We start from the raw sequence: 17,618 nt of genomic DNA, 5'->3' as shown, positions 1-17,618 counted from the left end.
TTATCCTCCGAACTACGGAGCTCTGACTTCCTCATTGCACTATGAGGATACATAGGCACGAGGATGTGAATCCTTGGTGAGCACTTTTCTTTCTTTTCCCCTTTTTCCCTCTCTGGTTCCATGAACTACGAGACTCTGACTTTCTCATTGCACTATGAGAATATGTAGGCATGAAGGCCCCAATCTTCCTCGAGCACTCTCTCTCTCTCTCTCTCTCTCTCTCTCTCTCTCTCTCTCTCTCTCTCTCTCTCTCTCTCTCTCTCTCTCTCTCTCTCTCTCTCTCTCTCTCTCTCTCTCTCTCTCTCTCTCTCTCTCTAACCCATTTTATGTTTTGCAAGTACATGAAGATATCAACATTCATTCAAGCAAGATCAATCAAAACGGTTCTCATGGATTACCATGGATATGAGGGGTGCTAATACATTCTCCTTGCATAACCGACTTCCTGATCCGTTTCTCTGTTCCACTTGGGTTTATCGATTTTTCTTCCCTCTTTTGGGATAAATAAAGTTCGGTGACAACTCTGTTGTGTGTTTGATCGTGCTACGCATTCGGGTACATTTTCGTTCAACTTTAGAATGATAATCACGTCCACCTACATTAATCGCTGAAATGCTAGAAACTATGAGAAACTTAGCGCATACCGAGGCAGTACGCAAAGCAGCAACAAGAAATGCATAAATGGAAGAAATATGGAGAAAACAAATAGAGATGGAAGAAGCATTTATGAGAAAAACAATGGAGTATGAGTAAGCAATACGGGTTGCAAATGAGCGCGCACATAGATTTGAAAATTTTATGACCTCACATATGAACCAAGGTTCTGGTGGTGGATATGGAGGAGTTAATGGATACGGAGGAGTTGATGAGGAGGAGGAGGAGGAAGAGAAAGAGAAAAATAATTAAAATGTTTGAATATGAAATTTTGTTTTTTTAAATTTAATTTTGATGGATATCCATACTATTTATTTTTATTTCGACTTTAATCATAAATTATTTAATTTTATAATTTTATTTAAATTATATTTTTATAAAATTTAAAAATATTTATTTATTTATTATATTGATGATATTTTATTATAATTATATCATTATAATTATAATAATATATTTATAATGTTTTTTTGTATAATATTGTAAATATTAATCAAAGGTTAAGCCTCTCACAAATACGAAAAACAAATTTATGTTGTAAAATTAATCCGCAAATTAACGAGGGGTTAAACTCTTCACAAATACCAAAATATAGATTATTTTGCTAAAGACTTAACTCCTAACAAAATACTGACACACTGTGTCGCTTAACCTGTGCCTACGTCTGCATGTCAGCATTAAAAAATTTAGAGATTGAGTTTTGTGAGGAATTTAACCCCAAAGAAAATAGCGATGTGGCTGATTCCTCACTAATAATTTATGATGACCTATTTATTTATTGGACTTGTCCCCTTGTAAATTTTAAACACCTTGTTTATTGTAATGAATATTCATATAGCTAATTTTCTCTTAAGAAGATATTACTCATATTTAGATATATACATAGGGAAGGCAGTGTAGGATGAAAAAAGCATGAAAATTGCATGTATAGTTTAGAGAGGGATTTTTTTAACTATTTTATTTTATTATAAATAATTTTCTATTCCACCAAACTAGTTTTGGATTCGAGTGTTGGACAACCCATTAATAATAATAAATAAATTATAATTAATATAGCAAAATATTAAGTATATCACTATTGTATTATAGCGAAGTCAATATTTAAATAATAATTTTTTTTTGCATGAATGGTGAGATGAGGTAAAATAAGTTTTAAACTATTAAAATTAAAAATGTTTTGCGCTTATATTCAAAAATGAATAGAGTACTACTGCAGAACATATGGAATGACTTTCAGGCCATGTGCATGTTGTAATCTTAAATATTTGGTTCACTCATTCATTATTCTTTTGTACCCTTACTTTCCAATAAGAAAACAGAGATAGACTTTACCAAAAAAAAAAGATAGACTAGATTATACTTTGAAACAAAACACATGGAATTTAAAAGTTTTGTAGTTATACAAGCTCATCAGCTTAAAAGTCTTCTAGATCAATATTCATCACTTCTTACAAGACAGACAAACTTATACAAGCGTAGTGGCTCCTCAATGTCATTGCATCAACATGGTGTGGGCTAGGGCTGCTATCTCTCACTTCACACACACATTTATTTAAGTTCCTCTTCTTCACACCCCTATACACCGGGTGACGAGTTTTGAATTTTGATTGTTTTACAAACAAAATGGAGTATGATTAAGAAGAGGAACTTAGATAAATGGGTGTGTGAATAGAAAGATGAATTATGAATTTTTTAGTGGAAAAGTGAGAGTTGGTGACAGTTTTTTTTTTGTAAGACTGAAGTGTAAGGTGAGTTATATATACAGAGGAAAAATTATTTGGAATGAGAAAGGAAAAGGTAAGGTAACAAGGAGAGTATGAGTGTGTGTTTTTTAAGTGAGTGAGCAAGTTGCAAAGTTTGTGATTAGTTATAAATAATTTGGAATGATAAAAGGAAACAAGAAAGAAAGTGTGGTTGTGTTTAGTAATGAGACACGTGAAGAGGAATACTTGGCTCAAAACCAACCAACCATGTTATCAAAATATCTTTTGTTTTATTTTTTGAAGGCATCTTATCAAAATATCTACACTACTCACAATCACAATTATTTGTTTGTAACGGATTGTTAGGAATGTGCTATTTTTTTTCTTGTCTTTTTCATTAAAAAAAATTAATAGCAAAAAACAGACTGATATATTAAAAAGAAAAAGAAGAATAAAACTAGTGGACCATGTTGTGCTAAAAAATAATAAAATTGGAAAAAAAAGAACTAAATCTAACAATCCAACAATCAAAATCAATACAACTTCAGAAAAACAAACACAAAACAAACATGGGAGAGAACAAACCACCACATCCTCCTGAGTGACTAAAGCACTTCGCTTCTTAAAAAAGAGCTAAATTGAAATCTCGATATAACAGATCTCCATAGATATCAAGCTGGAAAAGGAAGACACAATCACTTATACAAAATACAAATAAAATGAGTGTAACTGACCACCCAACACATCCTTAATTTATTAGCCAAATGAGCGAGTCCCACTCTCAATCAATCAGAGAAACGACAAAATCCCAAGCATGAACGTGTACCCATTTCCAAGCCAAGCTTATAATAGAGTATATCCATTAATTAATCAACAAAGATTGTAGGATTATTGTAACCACACAGAGTCTATTGGTCTACAAAAAACTAGGATGCATTAAGACAACCCAACTAGATCTCTTATCTGAAGAAGACGCATGGATCATGTTCGAAAGGTGTGTTGGTCTAAGTGAATCTTCGACTAAATTTTTTCTTGACAAGGGCCTTAAAATTACAAATGAATTCAAAACGTTACCTATTGCAATTGATGTTATCACTAGTAGTTTAAAGGACGAGCAACATCGGGATGGTGAGATGTGGCCTTAAAATCCTTGCAAAAACATATGTCCATGCAGGGTGTTGATGACTAACTTTCTAAAATTTAAAAATGCTTGAAGTTTAGCTACGATAATATGAATAATGAAAAGGCAAATACATCTACTCATTTGTGTTATGTATTTCGAGAAGATGAAGATATTCTTATTGAAAGGTTAGTCATATTTGTCATTAGAGGACATCTTTTGGGGAAGATTATGGCAACTACAAAGATGCTAGAAGTCAGGTAATTATATCCAAAAATAAACTCTTAGGTTCTTGTTTATTGTTGGAACTCGATCCATGGACAGTGAAAATGTATGACTTAGTTTGTGATGCAACCCAATGAATAAGGAACAAAGGGATTCAAACAATACGAGTGTATGACAAAAATCAAAAGGCAATGGTTGAAAGGGAGAAAAATATTAAATATTTGTCATATGAGGGCAAGCTAAAGGATATGTTTCCTGTAAGCTTGATGGTTCCAAGCTTGAGATTCTAATTGGCAACATGTATAGGGATGAAGATGCCCAAGATACAAAAATCGAAGTGCCATAGAAACTACAAAACCTAAAGCATGGACTTGTACCCACTTCTAAGCCAAGCTAATAATAGAGAACCTACATTAATTAATCAACAAGCTTTCCTGACCAAAAATATCTATGTTATGCATTTTCTAAATAGTCGGGACCACAAAATGTTAGATCGACGCCAAGCCCAAACACGCCTTTCTCCCATGACCCAGACCCTGAAACAACTCGAACATCCCTAAAACCGACGGCGGAAGAGGTCCATGCCTTGCCACCCACCTATAAAAACTCTATACCAAATGGTTGAAGCAACCTCACACAAGACGAAAACATGATCAGACGGCTTCTTCTACCCGACACACATAATATTCCCCACATTGCTAGAGCCATACATAGTTTTTTGCCTTAGAAGATTCTTACAAGTCGATAACTTATTCTTTAACAACATCCAAGAGAGCACAACGACTTTCACAATCGTCCAACTCTTCCATACCTTTGCTAGCCCCCTCAAGCCCCTCTTAGACTCGTAATCCCTAACCCCCTCCAAAATCGAAAGGCTAGCATAAGTTGAACTGACAAAAAGCCATTAGATGTAACTGGCTTCCAAACCCAAACATCTACCTGATCATATAGAACCACTCACGAGATAAGATCTAGAAAATCCTCAAGAAGATCCTCCTCCATAACACAAAGACTGTCTCCACCAAAACTCCAAACTTATGCATCCACTACCCAAGAACCCAAAGAACCCACCAACTAAGACTTTTGCTTTGAGAGAAAAAATAATATCTCAAAATACACACTCAAAGGGGTGAACCCCACCCAGAGATCAAGCCAAAACATGGTCTTCTGTCTGTCCCTGACCAACTTAGAACAAGAGAAAGCAATCCAATCAGACTCTTGACGTAGTTACGAATTAGCAAGTGCTAAACCTAGAACAAAAGTACAGGATTGTAAGCTTGACGGTCACACCCAAAGGTGTTTAAATACAGAAAAAGAAATCCTAATGGGCTTTTAATCTAAAACATAAATAAAATAGAAAAAAAAACCCTAATGGGATTTTAATCCAAAAAAATAAAATAAAATAGAAAATTGAGGAAAGTATTAAAATGCTATTTTGGGGCATGAAACAAACTCAAATGGCTTAAAAAGCCTTCTTACATCAGTCTCATCTACCTTTGAAGAACTCGATCCCAATTTCTCTTCTTGATAAATAGACTCATCTACTTCATATTTATGAATTTCAGCAACATTGAAAGTATTAGATATATTCATTAAATCCAGGAGAGCTACCACATAAGCATTATCATTGATCTTTCAGGTCACTTTGAATGGGCCATACTTGCGTGGTTGCAGCTTGTTGTAAGTACCAATGGAAACTTCTCCTTATGCATTAACATCATCACATTATCTCCCATATTGAAAGCTTTCACTTTTTAATGTTTATGTCGCATAGGAGGCAAATACTTTGGTATCTCATATGAGGTCAATTCCTTGAAATCCTCTAGGATCCCTAACACTTATTTTGGAATTGTTGTTTCCTCTTTTACAACACTCATCAGCCTTTTACTCACCACTTGACAGAAAAGTTTAGTTTCTTTAACAACCTCATCAAGCTCATTTTCACTATGTTTCCTCACTAAGAAACTAGACTTCTTTCCTCACGAATTCTTATCAAAGTGCAAAACAAAATCCATAACAATTTTATGTGTGCCACTGACACGCCGCAAGTGCACGACTGTGCGAAGTAATAAAAAATTATCGAACCATAAGGACCAATGGATTGAATACCGAATTATGTTCTATCAATGTATATCTAGGGATATCATATATTGAGGTTTTGTAAAATAGCTTATTTAAAAAGCACTTATCGGAAAAATAACTTAAATAAAAATAACTAAAACTATAATGAAGCAAAGAGGACTTAGGGCCACAATTCTTACTCTAAAATATTTGTACAATCCAATTCACTTCTATTATGAGAGTTCTGACATAATTTATGGAAAATAGATAAATATGGACAATACCTGCTTTCGCCAGCATGTTTCCCTATCGATGAAGAATAATTTGTCTACTTTCGCACAACCAGATTATTTGTCAAGGATTTTTTACTTTTGCACAGATATAAAAATTGGAACTTTTCTCAACCTCATCCAATCACCTTCGTTGTATTGGACTCGGTTGTCTAAAAACCTATGCTTTGGTACCGATACATGTCCTTTCAGACTATGATCGACACCTGAGAACTCTTTAGTTTTGTACAAGAGTTGGAATGCATGGACTTAGGTATTAAAATAAATATGAACAAAGACTCTCGTAATCGATTTTTGATGGATCACACAAATACACATGAGATAAGCCACATACCTGTCAGTCCCTAATGGATTAGTCACTTCTGGTGAGGGATAACATAATCAAATCAATATTAATAGTCGAAATCATATTAAACAATTGAAATAGATTGGGAATTGCAATGAAAACGATAAATAAAACCTTGATCCAGTGCTCCAATGGAGACTTGAGTATAGAGAAAATAAAAATATGTGAAAACTAGGAGAAATAAAATTGGGATCCCTAAACTCAAGATCAATTGTGAGTTTTATAGAAAATTATAATCATTGACTAAAATACCACTAATCAATGACCATTACATCAGAAAATATCAAATTCAAACACGCAAAAATCCAAAAACAGATGAAATCGAGTCGGAAAAGTAAATAAATTGGGGGAGAGCTTAGCACCCTGCTATGGCTCGTAGAAGTTGTTACAGGTGGTTGTAGAAGGCCCATGGAAACTTGTATGGGTGCTTCAAAAAGGGAGAGAATTAGGGTTAGTTGCTACGGCCCGTAGCAGGTGCTACGGGTGTTGGAACAAGTTTTATTCTACATCTATAATCCTTAAGTTTTGATGATAAGAAATTATAAAGAATAATTTTTTATACTAATAACTCATTAAGTTCATAATGTTAATGATAAGGAAAGCCGATTATGGACTATGGACCAAGTGAACTCTGGATAAATTAGACTATGGATAGAGTAGACTATGGATAAAGAAGACTCTGGATTCTGGACAAGAAACTCTGGACTTTAAAAAATTAGACTATGGACTCTGGACTTTAATATATTCTAAAGGAAGGTTGAAATATGAATAAGTGTTTAACTAATAGTCAACCATATGGATAACCAAGTCAACGCTTCCAGAATAAACAATCCATATTTACTCTGATAACCCAAGCCAAATTTTCACTAGACTCTAAAGTCTAATCTTTAAGGCTCTGAACTCTGATCAAGCTTCAAATCATCTCAAATAAAAAATCATTGATTTAGAGAATAAGGTTGAAAGAATATCCTTGGAAATAGTACATTCAAGCGTAAAAATTAAATGTTTCCTCAAAAGGATAAATATGATGAAATTATTAAGGAATGTACTACCAACATATCTCCACAGTTCACGGCTCAACCTCGTACCATTATTACAACTTTAAATTGAATAATTTTCCAATTATATCCTCCAATTATACTATTCATCACCTATTTTAAGAGTACAAGGAATTATGAAGATAAAAAAAGAAGAAGTGAAGAATAAGAACAATAACAATGTGTGTAAAAGAAGAACAACAAATGAGAGAAAACAACAATTACAACACTCACTACACTTAGATATTTTACTTGTATATTTTCTTAAGTGTAAACTCTGAAATTTATCTTGTGTATCTGCTTGTTTAGAAGCACTCTTGTAAGCACACACTCTTGGTATTGTAACTTTGGTTAAATTCCTTGAGGAACTAAGTTTAGTCTGTATCCTTGAGAAGTCATTGATAGTTGGTCTTTGAGTTTGTAATCTGATTGATTAGTGGATTAAGTCCTTGTGAGAAAGAGAAATCACTCTGACGAGTGGACTATACTAACTTAGTTAGCAGTGAACCAGTATAAAGATCTTGTGTATTTTTATCATTGTTATTCTTTCCATTGGTTTGTAAAAAGTTGTCATATCTGAAACCCAATTCAAGCTCCTTTTTCTTGTGTTTCTTGAACCTTCAATTCACATTAGAGCTCCGGTTCTGGTATTGACTTTTTGTGTCAAACACTTAACCGTGTCAGATAAAGATCCATTTTTAGAAACACAGTATGACATCTACCAACAACAATGAAAAAGATCATTACTCCTCTAAACCTCCAATATTTTATGGAGAAAATTTTGACTACTAGAAAGATAGAATCGAAAGTTTCTTCCTTAGATATGATACAGATATATGGGATATGTTAGTATATGGTTACACACATCCCGTGGATTCAAATGGTGTAAAGCTTGAAAGAAACAAGATGGATGATCAGTAAAAGAAGAACAAAAAGAATCATCACAGATCCAAAATAGTCTTGCTGAATGTTGTTTCTTATACTGCGTATGAGAAGATTACAAATAGAGACTCAACTAAGTCTATATTTGATTCTTTGAGGACGAATCATGAAAGAAATGAGAAAGTGAAGGAAACTAAGGCTTTGGCTTTGATCCAGAAATATGAAGCTTTCAAAATGGAAGAAGATGAGACTATTGAGGATATGTTCTCAAGGTTTCAAACTCTAGTTGTTGGATTAAAAGTTTTGAATAAGGGTTACACCACTGCAGATCATGTTAAGAAAAACATCATAAGCCTGCCAAATAAATGGTGGTCAATGGTAACAACACTTAAGGTGTCAAAGGATTTGAATAGCACAACTATAAAAGAGATTATAAAATTTCTAAACATTCATGAGATCTATCTAGAAGAGGATGATCTCTAGAGGAAAGGAAAGCATGTGTCTCTTAAGTCTAAAGGCAATCCTAAAAAGACTAAACCTCTTCAAGCTGGAGAAGAAGAGTTTAAATAAGGTTATGATGAAGAGGACGATTTGTATCTACTATCTAGAAGGGTGATGACTTCTCGGTAAGTGTACTGATAATGTCAAAGTACTAAAAAGATCAAATCCACAGGGACTGCCTGCAAGCAAGATAAAATGTGTGCAATTTATAAAAACTAGTAAAAGAGGGGGGGGGGGGGTTCAAGTATCAGTGGGAAAAGTAAACGAACGAGAAAACAATGTCACAAAAGTGGTCAGGTTGTGTTGTAGAATCCCTTATTTCTCTCTTGTTGATATTTGATGCCCGGTATGAATTATCTAATCATTATAACTTCACGGCAAGTTAACAAAACCTTTATAGTCGATCCCTCACGAAATAACTTACTAACCACTACTCGGAACTTTCTATTCCTAGTCAGTCAGCGTAAGCATGGTTAGGAGATGTATAAAACGTTAATTCTTTAAGCCATTACTTGGGGTCTCCTATCCATATTCAACCAGTGTAAGTATAACATTTGCCCTAGGTCCAACATAAAGACTAATGGTTAGTATTCCCTGTGTGCCCAAAATCAGATTAAAAGAGTATCTCACATAAAATTCATTACAAACAAGAAGCAATTAAATGAGATTATAGTTCAATAGGTTCATACAGTGATCAAATCAACATAGAATCTAATAGTTGAGAAAAAGATACCACAATTGATAAACACAGATAACATAAGAAGTCCCTTGAAGAGATGGCCTCCAATGGCTTCAAATGCTCTAAAAATCACCACTTGTACTCTCTAATTTGTGCTTCAATCTCCCAAAATCGTAACCCTTGTGAAAATGAAGAAAATCCCCTTTTAAAGGCGTCAGAATGGACCAGAACACATCAGAAAAATTCCCAGAAAAGTGACAATCGCATGTGCGATGCAACTTTTAATACCTTATCACATGTGAGATGATGGATGTAATTATTTATAAAGCTTCACTCTTTTTACTCCTTTTCACTCAAATTTTCACCAAGTCCACAATTTTCACACTTAGCTATTTTCCCTTCATTCTTTGGTGATTCTTCATCATATTTACTCGACTTTCACTTGTTTTTCTCTGATTCTTCGAATAAATATATGCAATGACTGATTGCCATCACAACCCCAAACTTGAATCGTTACTTGTCCTCAAGTAACTCGCCTGCAACTGCACATTTCTATAGATAACAAGTCACACAATAAGAATCGAACATCACCAAATTAAATATTTCTTTTACCTGACAATTGTTCTAGCTCCCAACTTATATCCGGAGAATTCGGAAAAGCGTCCTCAACATTGACGAGTATTGAACTTGTCTCTCATCTCACTATAACTCACTCAATGGATAGGGTGATGTTTCAATCAACACACTAAATAAATTAAACTTAGCTTGATCATGTTCTAATAAAGTCAATCATAGAAATTACAACACATACATTAAAGGAATTTTCAGGTTGTAACTTGGCTTATGTTAGGGTAGGATATTCTTAGGAAAGTAAGGTTAAACGTTTGGAGTTAGGTTCCTAGTTATCCTTCTATTATCATACCTCTATGTTCCTTTTTGCTAGTACTAGAGAGTTTTGATCCTTCTTATACTATCATTCTTTTCTTTTCTCATTCGTCTTTTTTTTAAGAAGTGTATTTTACCACTTCTTTTTCACAACAATTTTTTTTGAAACTTTAGATCATATTCTCTAGTATCCCAATCCCAAACTTAAAACTTTTCTCACTTCCAAGAGCAACCTCAAACTTAATCTTTTTCATACACTTTAAGACTATACTTCTACCTAACTCCAAAGAGATGGTGGAAAGAAAAGATCTTTCAAGTAATATGACTAAGAATTTTAGGCTAAGTCACCTAAAGAAAGGGTTAGGCTCAAAGTGTTTAGAAATGGATATACCTATTACTAAAAGGTGGTTTATAAAGGCTCAAAGTTATAAATAAAAAAATTCCCTAGTGTGTGTTGTTCAAACATGATAACTTTATCAGAAATAGATCAAACCAGATAAAAGAGTAATGCATGGATACACTAATAAAGAAAGAAAAGTGAATAATGGAAATATTTGGCACAAATCTTACTAGATGAGGTATTTGTAGGTTGAGTACAAGTCTGTTGATTCTTTTCTCATCCTTCTCCTTCAAGTTGCTAGTTGTTATTGTGATGATCAAGTTTCTTTTGAATCATTTGTTCAATGCTAAAGTGTTAAACTTATATCTGGAAAAAAAACATAAACAACTACAAACTTGTTTATTAAGCAATGATTTGGATAATACAATAGGAGAGGAAGAGCACTTATGATAACTATTTCTCTTCTCTAGGTTACACTTAAAAATAAAAAATAAAAACAAAAATTTAAGTCTTCTAAAAATAAAATCAAACTACATGTCTCTTCACATGTTATTGATGCAGAAAAGATCATGCATATCGTGCATTGTGTTGATGAATTCATTATTATGCATTGTCCATTCTGTGCGCATGTAGTCTATTGTCCTTTCTTGATCTCGATCTTGGTTTGTGAAGTAATTCTACATGTCTTCATATGATGCAAATCGAGCTCTTAAGCTTTGAGTCGACATATGGTCTTGTTGTTTTTCATAGAAGTCTCTAAATACTGGTGCAAATCTGGGAGGTTCAACATACAAAGTGGGTGAAACTTCCGTTATACAACTTGTAACCCCTACTGCGTGAGCTTTCATCCTTCTTTGAAATTTTGGTGCTTGTTGACCTTGCATTGGATGTGGTTGATGTTGTTCTTGTTGTTGGTTGAATTCTTCCTCATTACCTTGTTGATTTTCTTCTTGATCATTTTGACCAGCTTCTGTTTGATGCATGTTTTGCAACTTCCTTATTGCCAAAGCGTTAAGCGGTGCTTTTAGATTGAGCATCGTATCATTAGGGTAAACTAGCACACATGTTCTCCTGCATAATTCATTATTCACACAAAAATGCCCACAAGTCTTTTGTCCAACGTTAGCCATATATTTGATATTTTTAGCAATTAACCGCCCTAAATTAATCAGTTCACCCCTCAAGGGAGATAATAAACCTAAACACTGCTTCAAAATGAATTGTGATTTTTTAGATGTGGCGTCTAAAGTTTAAATAAAATAAGATGCCCATGCCCTAGGAATTTGGTGGAACTCTGCGGTTTTGAGACGTAGTTCTAACCCACACTCGATTACCCACGCCGCATCTGGTTTACTAAAAAGATCTAGAAACACCTGGGTCATTTCCTCGTCTATGACCTTGTGCTCTTGCCCTTAGTTTACGAGAGCACAAATCGGAGGAGGTTGCAAATTAAAAAGAGAATTTATAGAAGAAGGAGAATAGTCAATGTACTTACCTCACACATAGGAGGTATAGGAAACCGAAGGACCAAATGTCGCATTCGCGTAAAACTCTAACTCAATATTCTTATTAGATTCATGAATCGAATTATTAAAACTTACACATTGCTTTTGTTGCAAATGCTCTCATATTTCCTCAAAAACTCGCAAATCATTTAATCAAATGCTTTTTCCTTCATAATGTGGTAATCCACTAGCTTGAGAAAATTTTCAGCATGCTCCCCGGAGAAAAACTTAAGGTTTGGAAAGTTTGGAGTGCTAGGCGTTAGGGCTGCCCTTGATGATAATCCTCTTGATACACATCCTATTTTGGAAACCATAATACCTACAACAACAGCAAAAACAACATACATAGAGAAAAAGAAGAAAAAAATTACATAGAAATAACTTAGAGTGCAAAGTAGAAAGCAGAGGAGTAGAAGATACTTGTGAGGAAAAAGTGATATGGAAAATCTTTATTTATAAGCCAACTAATTGTTGCACATCCGCGCATTATACCTGCATCGCGCACCATGCCATCGACTAACCCCAACGTCTCTTGTAACACCCCGATGAAATAAGGATAATTAATTAATTTAAATTAATATAATATTTATTAATTTAATTGATTAATTGGATTTTATTATTGGAATTATTATTATTGGGTCATTATTTTATTTTATTGGAATAAAAGTTGGAAGTTAGAAAAAGGTCCCATTTAGTAAAAAGGTTCATTTTTCACGTGAAAAGGGAAAAGAGACAGAAAGTGGAAAAGGGCAAAGAGAACAAGGGTTGAAGGAAGGAAAAGCTTGAAGCTCAGAGATTGCCGGATTAACTCAGGTAAGGGGGGTTTATCATCGTTTAATGGGTATTATGGGATAATATGTCATGGGTAGTGATAAACCATTGATTGATCTCTGAATTGGATGATTATGATGAAATTGTGAACTCCTTGGATGAACGAAATTGAGTTACAATTGAGAGGAAATTCGTAGGAATTAGATGCAATAGTGTTAGGATTTGTGAGATCGAATAGGTTATGATTCGTGTTAGATGATATGAACGATTATTGTGTAAAATTGGACTGTAGAAGGTTGAATTGGATAGATCTCGTAGCAGAGAAAGCCATTGCAGATCTGGAAATTCTGGTTTCTGGTCATACGCGTATGGCACTAGGCAATACGCGTATGAGATGGCATGGTACGCGTATGGCACTAGGCAATACGCGTATGGATGAGGAAGATGATGTTTTGAATGTAGTTTGGTCTCTGTTGGTACGCGTATGGGAAAGTGGTATGCGTAGCATACGCGTATGAGATGGTGTTACGCGTATGGGATTTGGTCAGGAGATGGGCCATACGCGTATGAGGTTAGGCAATACGCGTATGGGCAGGATTGTGATTTTCCTGAGCTGTTGTTGTGCAGTTTTTAACTGTTCAGCTGAGTAACGTAATTCAGATGATGAATGATATATTAGGGATCATTTCCCGTTGTTTTGAGTAGTATAGGTATTAGTAGAGTGTGCTAATACTGTGGTTGTTATTTGGCATGATATGATATGCTTATGTGATAAAATACTGATGAGGTGTGATAGTATGCATGATGCTGTGAATGTATCAGTTATGTGTGCATTTGTGAATAGACTGTTTTATGGCTTAGAGTGTGAGCATATATCTATTCTTGAATTGTTGTTGATGATGTAGCATTGCTAGGTGATTAGCATGCATGTTGTGGCCTTTATGGTGGTAGCTAATTCCCATGGTGAGGAATTAGTGATGAGTTATTGTGGATTGTTGTTGATGTTTGCATGCTAGGTGATTTAGCGTGCATAGCATAGCCCTTGGGGTGGTAGCTAATTCCCATGGTGAGGAATTAGTGATGTGAGTCACTAGGTCTCAAATGAGTGGGACTAGTGAGCTTGGTAGCCGTACCTGGATTTGGTCGGTGAGGTTGAACTATATGTTCACGAGTAGTCGGTACCGCATGCATGGAGTCTCATTGCATAATATATGTATGTATTGCGTATAATATGAATGGATGTATTCCAATATTATACGTGTGTTTTATGATTGTTTTGAGTTTGAGTATGATGATGGTGATGATTATGATTTGATATTGCCGTTGCATGAATATGTGTAATCTGATTAGGGTGATGATATGTGTTATATTACTTAGCATTACATGATATTTTATAATGCTTATTATATCGATTGAGGAACTCACCCTTACAACTATGTTTTCAGGTAACGAGCAGTGATTGAATAGAAGCTAGTCCTTGGAGTCTAGTGTAGTCCTTAGTGGGTCATGCTCTGGTAGATGTGACATCGGGACGGGATGTTTTACTATGTTTTCTTTTGGTTGTTGAACAACTTTACATGTAATGTAGTACATGATTTAAATGTTGTTATTTTGTATCCGCTGCGAATTATGCAAAAGTGCCTTATTTTGATTAAATAAATGAGCATGACAGGATATTTTGATGAATGGTGTGAAATGATTGTGTGACACCCTTCGGGGCATAATTACTCTGATTGATATTTTTATTATTTTAACTAAATATTTGGGGTATTTTAGAAGGGTGTTACATCTCTCATAAATGGTAATATCGCGCACGTCATAGATGTATCACGTACCTGATCCTAATGTACCATGAGTCTCCTCAACGTCTCTATCGCACGCGCGATGTCTATATCTTGTGTGTGATAGAGCCCTATCACACACGTGATAGGTTGCAATGATGATACCAGGGGCTGATCTTCCTCTCTCTTTTCTTTTTCTCTTTTCTTCTTTCTTTCTTTTTTCTTTACCTATAGTTCCTTCCACATGATAACACAAGAAATAACATTGTTAAAAATTTAAAATTCACTATAACATAAAAATAAATTCTCACTGATGGGTTGCCTCCCATCAAGCGCTTGTTTTACATCATTGGCTTGACAGTCCATGTCTAAGTTACATCAGGCGCAAGGGATACCTTCATGCCGATCAATTCACTTCTTCTTCGTCCTTTTTCTACCTTGCTACCTTTTTCCTCCAGATGATAGCAAGTATCCAAATTCTCAACATACGGTGTCCAATCATACACCTCGAAACAACTTTATTTTTATTGAACTTCAAGATAAGTTCACCCGTTTCTACATCAATCTTTGCTTTCCCGGTCACCAAGAATGGTCGTCCAAGAATAACAGATCCTCTTGAGTCTCCTTTTGTATCCAACACAACAAAATCCACAGGAAATACTAGTCCATCGACATGTACTAACACATTATGTAAAATACCAACCGATTGAGTAAGAGATGAGTCAGCTAGAGTTAGAATCGTGTTACTCGGTATGATCTCACCCACTTTCAAGTCTTTTACCGTTTTTAGTGGCATGAATGCTACATCCAAGATCACATAGAGCATACAAAATATTCACATCACCGATATTGCAAGAAATAGTAAACTTACCCGAATCTTTTAATTTTGGTGGGAAATCTTGAGATATTACCATTTCATCATTTTCGGTCATGCTTACATGCTCCTTGAACGCTTTCCCTTTCGTCCCCTTTAGTAATGCCTTCATAAATTTAAAAAAATTAGGCATGAGTTCTAAAATTTCATGGAACGAAATACTTATCTGGAGAGTAGCTAGCATTTCCTTGAACTTTGCAAACATCGTTGATTCATCTTCTTGAACCGGTTTCTTCTTAATTATAGGGAATGGTGGTTTAATATAATCTGGTAAAGGAGGATTTAGTTAAGTCAGGATTCGCTTCTTTGTCCTTCTCCAAGGAGAGTTTTTATCAATGATTTGATCAAGAGTGACTCCTCTTTCCTCTTTGTCACCTTGATTTCCACTCTCTTTTCTTTCCATCGCACCTTCTTTAGCTGTCTCATATTTACCCTATTCAATAATTTCCCCTAAACCTGTATTAACAACCTTGCATGTTTCATTCTTAGGATTGTCTACGGTGTTACCGGTGAATCCTCCACTTGAGCCTGGCAAAGTAGTTATTTGCCTAGATAATTGACCAATCTTCATCTCCATATTTTTTATAGACACATCCTGGTTTTTACTCATTTCTTCATGGTTCTTATTTATCTGATCAAAACTACTTTGAGTAGCTTTAGTGAAATTCTGCAAGGTTTCCTCCAACTGTGATGGCTTCCTTTGAAACGGAGCTTGTTGGCTTTGTTGCATCCCTTGGTTGGCATTTGGATATTGATTATTACTCCAATGGAAATTGGGGTGGTCTTTCCAACCCGGATTGTATGTGTTAAAATACAGGTTGTTCTTTTGAAAATCAGCAAACTAGACCTCATCACTTGTCCCTTCTAACCAACACCTTTAATACACATGTTCTCTTCCATAGAAATCGCACCTAAGTGCTTGTACCTAGCTCACATTAGCTCTACCTAAACTGCTTTCAGCTAGCTTTTAATTCAACAATTCAATTTGAGCTAAAAGAGAAGTATGAGTATCAAGAGGTAATGTATCTTTAGGCAAGCCCACAATTCCCAACTTGAATGACCTTTCACTTTTCGCACGGGTCATTCATACACATCTTCTCAATGAAGTCTTTTATTTATGATTAGATCATTTGACGGATAATACCTCTCGTGGAAGCATCCAATAACATGTGAGTTTGACTCTTGAGACCTTTGATGAAGTTTTGCATCTGCTCCATATTTTTCATGTTGTGATTTGGGCATCTGCGCAACAAACGCTTAAATCTTTCCCAAGCATCATAACATGACTCAATTTCCTGCTGCTCAAAATTAAAAACTTATGCTTGGTGCTCGATAAACTGAGTAGTAGTGAAAAATATTTCAAGGAATTTATCCTTCAATTCCTTCCAAGTCTGGATTGTTCCATTCAAAAGGAAAATCAACCAATATTTTTCCCTTCCAATCAGTGAGAACCCAAACAACCTCAACTTGACCTGGTTTTCAGTGACATCGGTAGGTTTACACATTGAAGTTGTTTTATAGAAGCGTGCAAGATGTGCCCATGGGTCTCTAATCGCATTCCCGTCGAACATATTTTCTCTTAAACTTGAAAGTATAGAATTTCTAATATCAAAATTAGCAGGGTCTTCCGGTATAAACCCCCTAGAAACTTGTCCTTCATCGGCCTGTTTACAGTAGTACCTCATTAAGGGTTATGCAACTGCCATGACTTGTTCTTCAGAGTCAGATGAACTTGATAATTTCTCTTCTTCTTGTATTCCTCCGTCCAAAGTTGCTTCTCTAGCTGCTTTTATGAGAGCACTTGCGGTTCTTTCAATTTCTAGATCAAATGGAATTAATGGTGATCCTGAACTGCTCATACACAAATAGAAAATACCTCAGTAGCACTATGATAAACAAGAAATTAAAAAGACTAAAAGTAAAAATAAAATAAAATCAATTGCACAAACGTCGCCTTGTTGAAA

General features: G+C 34.9%; 2 protein-coding genes across 2 annotated transcripts; both read right to left on the bottom strand.

Moving 5' to 3' along the window:
• Positions 1-12,377: 12,377 nt before the first annotated feature.
• Positions 12,378-16,384, bottom strand: LOC127102896 (uncharacterized). The gene is made up of 4 exons (XM_051040220.1): positions 16,111-16,384; positions 15,652-15,921; positions 15,270-15,581; positions 12,378-12,547 (listed from the first exon to the last, which is right to left on the bottom strand). Exons 1-4 carry the CDS (start codon positions 16,382-16,384, stop codon positions 12,378-12,380), a joined length of 1,026 nt encoding a protein of 341 aa, XP_050896177.1.
• A 586-nt stretch (positions 16,385-16,970) lies between these two features.
• LOC127102889 (uncharacterized) lies at positions 16,971-17,339 on the bottom strand. Its single transcript, XM_051040211.1, has one exon. It carries the CDS (start codon positions 17,337-17,339, stop codon positions 16,971-16,973), a length of 369 nt encoding a protein of 122 aa, XP_050896168.1.
• Positions 17,340-17,618: the final 279 nt, after the last annotated feature.

This window comes from Lathyrus oleraceus, chromosome 1 (genome assembly GCF_024323335.1).
Source record: "Lathyrus oleraceus cultivar Zhongwan6 chromosome 1, CAAS_Psat_ZW6_1.0, whole genome shotgun sequence".
Classification (NCBI taxonomy): Eukaryota; Viridiplantae; Streptophyta; class Magnoliopsida; order Fabales; family Fabaceae; genus Lathyrus; species Lathyrus oleraceus.
Note: the sequence above shows the minus strand (reverse complement) of the source record. Positions and strands in the feature narration are given on the sequence as shown.

What these genes read in the sequence shown, in the direction of transcription:
- LOC127102896 (XM_051040220.1), bottom strand. Translation starts at nt 16,384, where the DNA reads ATGCAACAAAGCCAACAAGCTCCGTTTCAAAGGAAGCCATCACAGTTG. An exon ending in ATGCAAGGTTGTTAATACAG is followed by an intron (nt 15,922 to 16,110) that starts GTTTAGGGGAAA and finishes CTCCTTTACCAG; the next exon opens with ATTATATTAAACCACCATTC. An exon ending in GAGGTGTATGATTGGACACC is followed by an intron (nt 12,548 to 15,269) that starts GTATGTTGAGAA and finishes CTGTTGTTGTAG; the next exon opens with GTATTATGGTTTCCAAAATA.
- LOC127102889 (XM_051040211.1), bottom strand. Translation starts at nt 17,339, where the DNA reads ATGAGGTACTACTGTAAACAGGCCGATGAAGGACAAGTTTCTAGGGGG.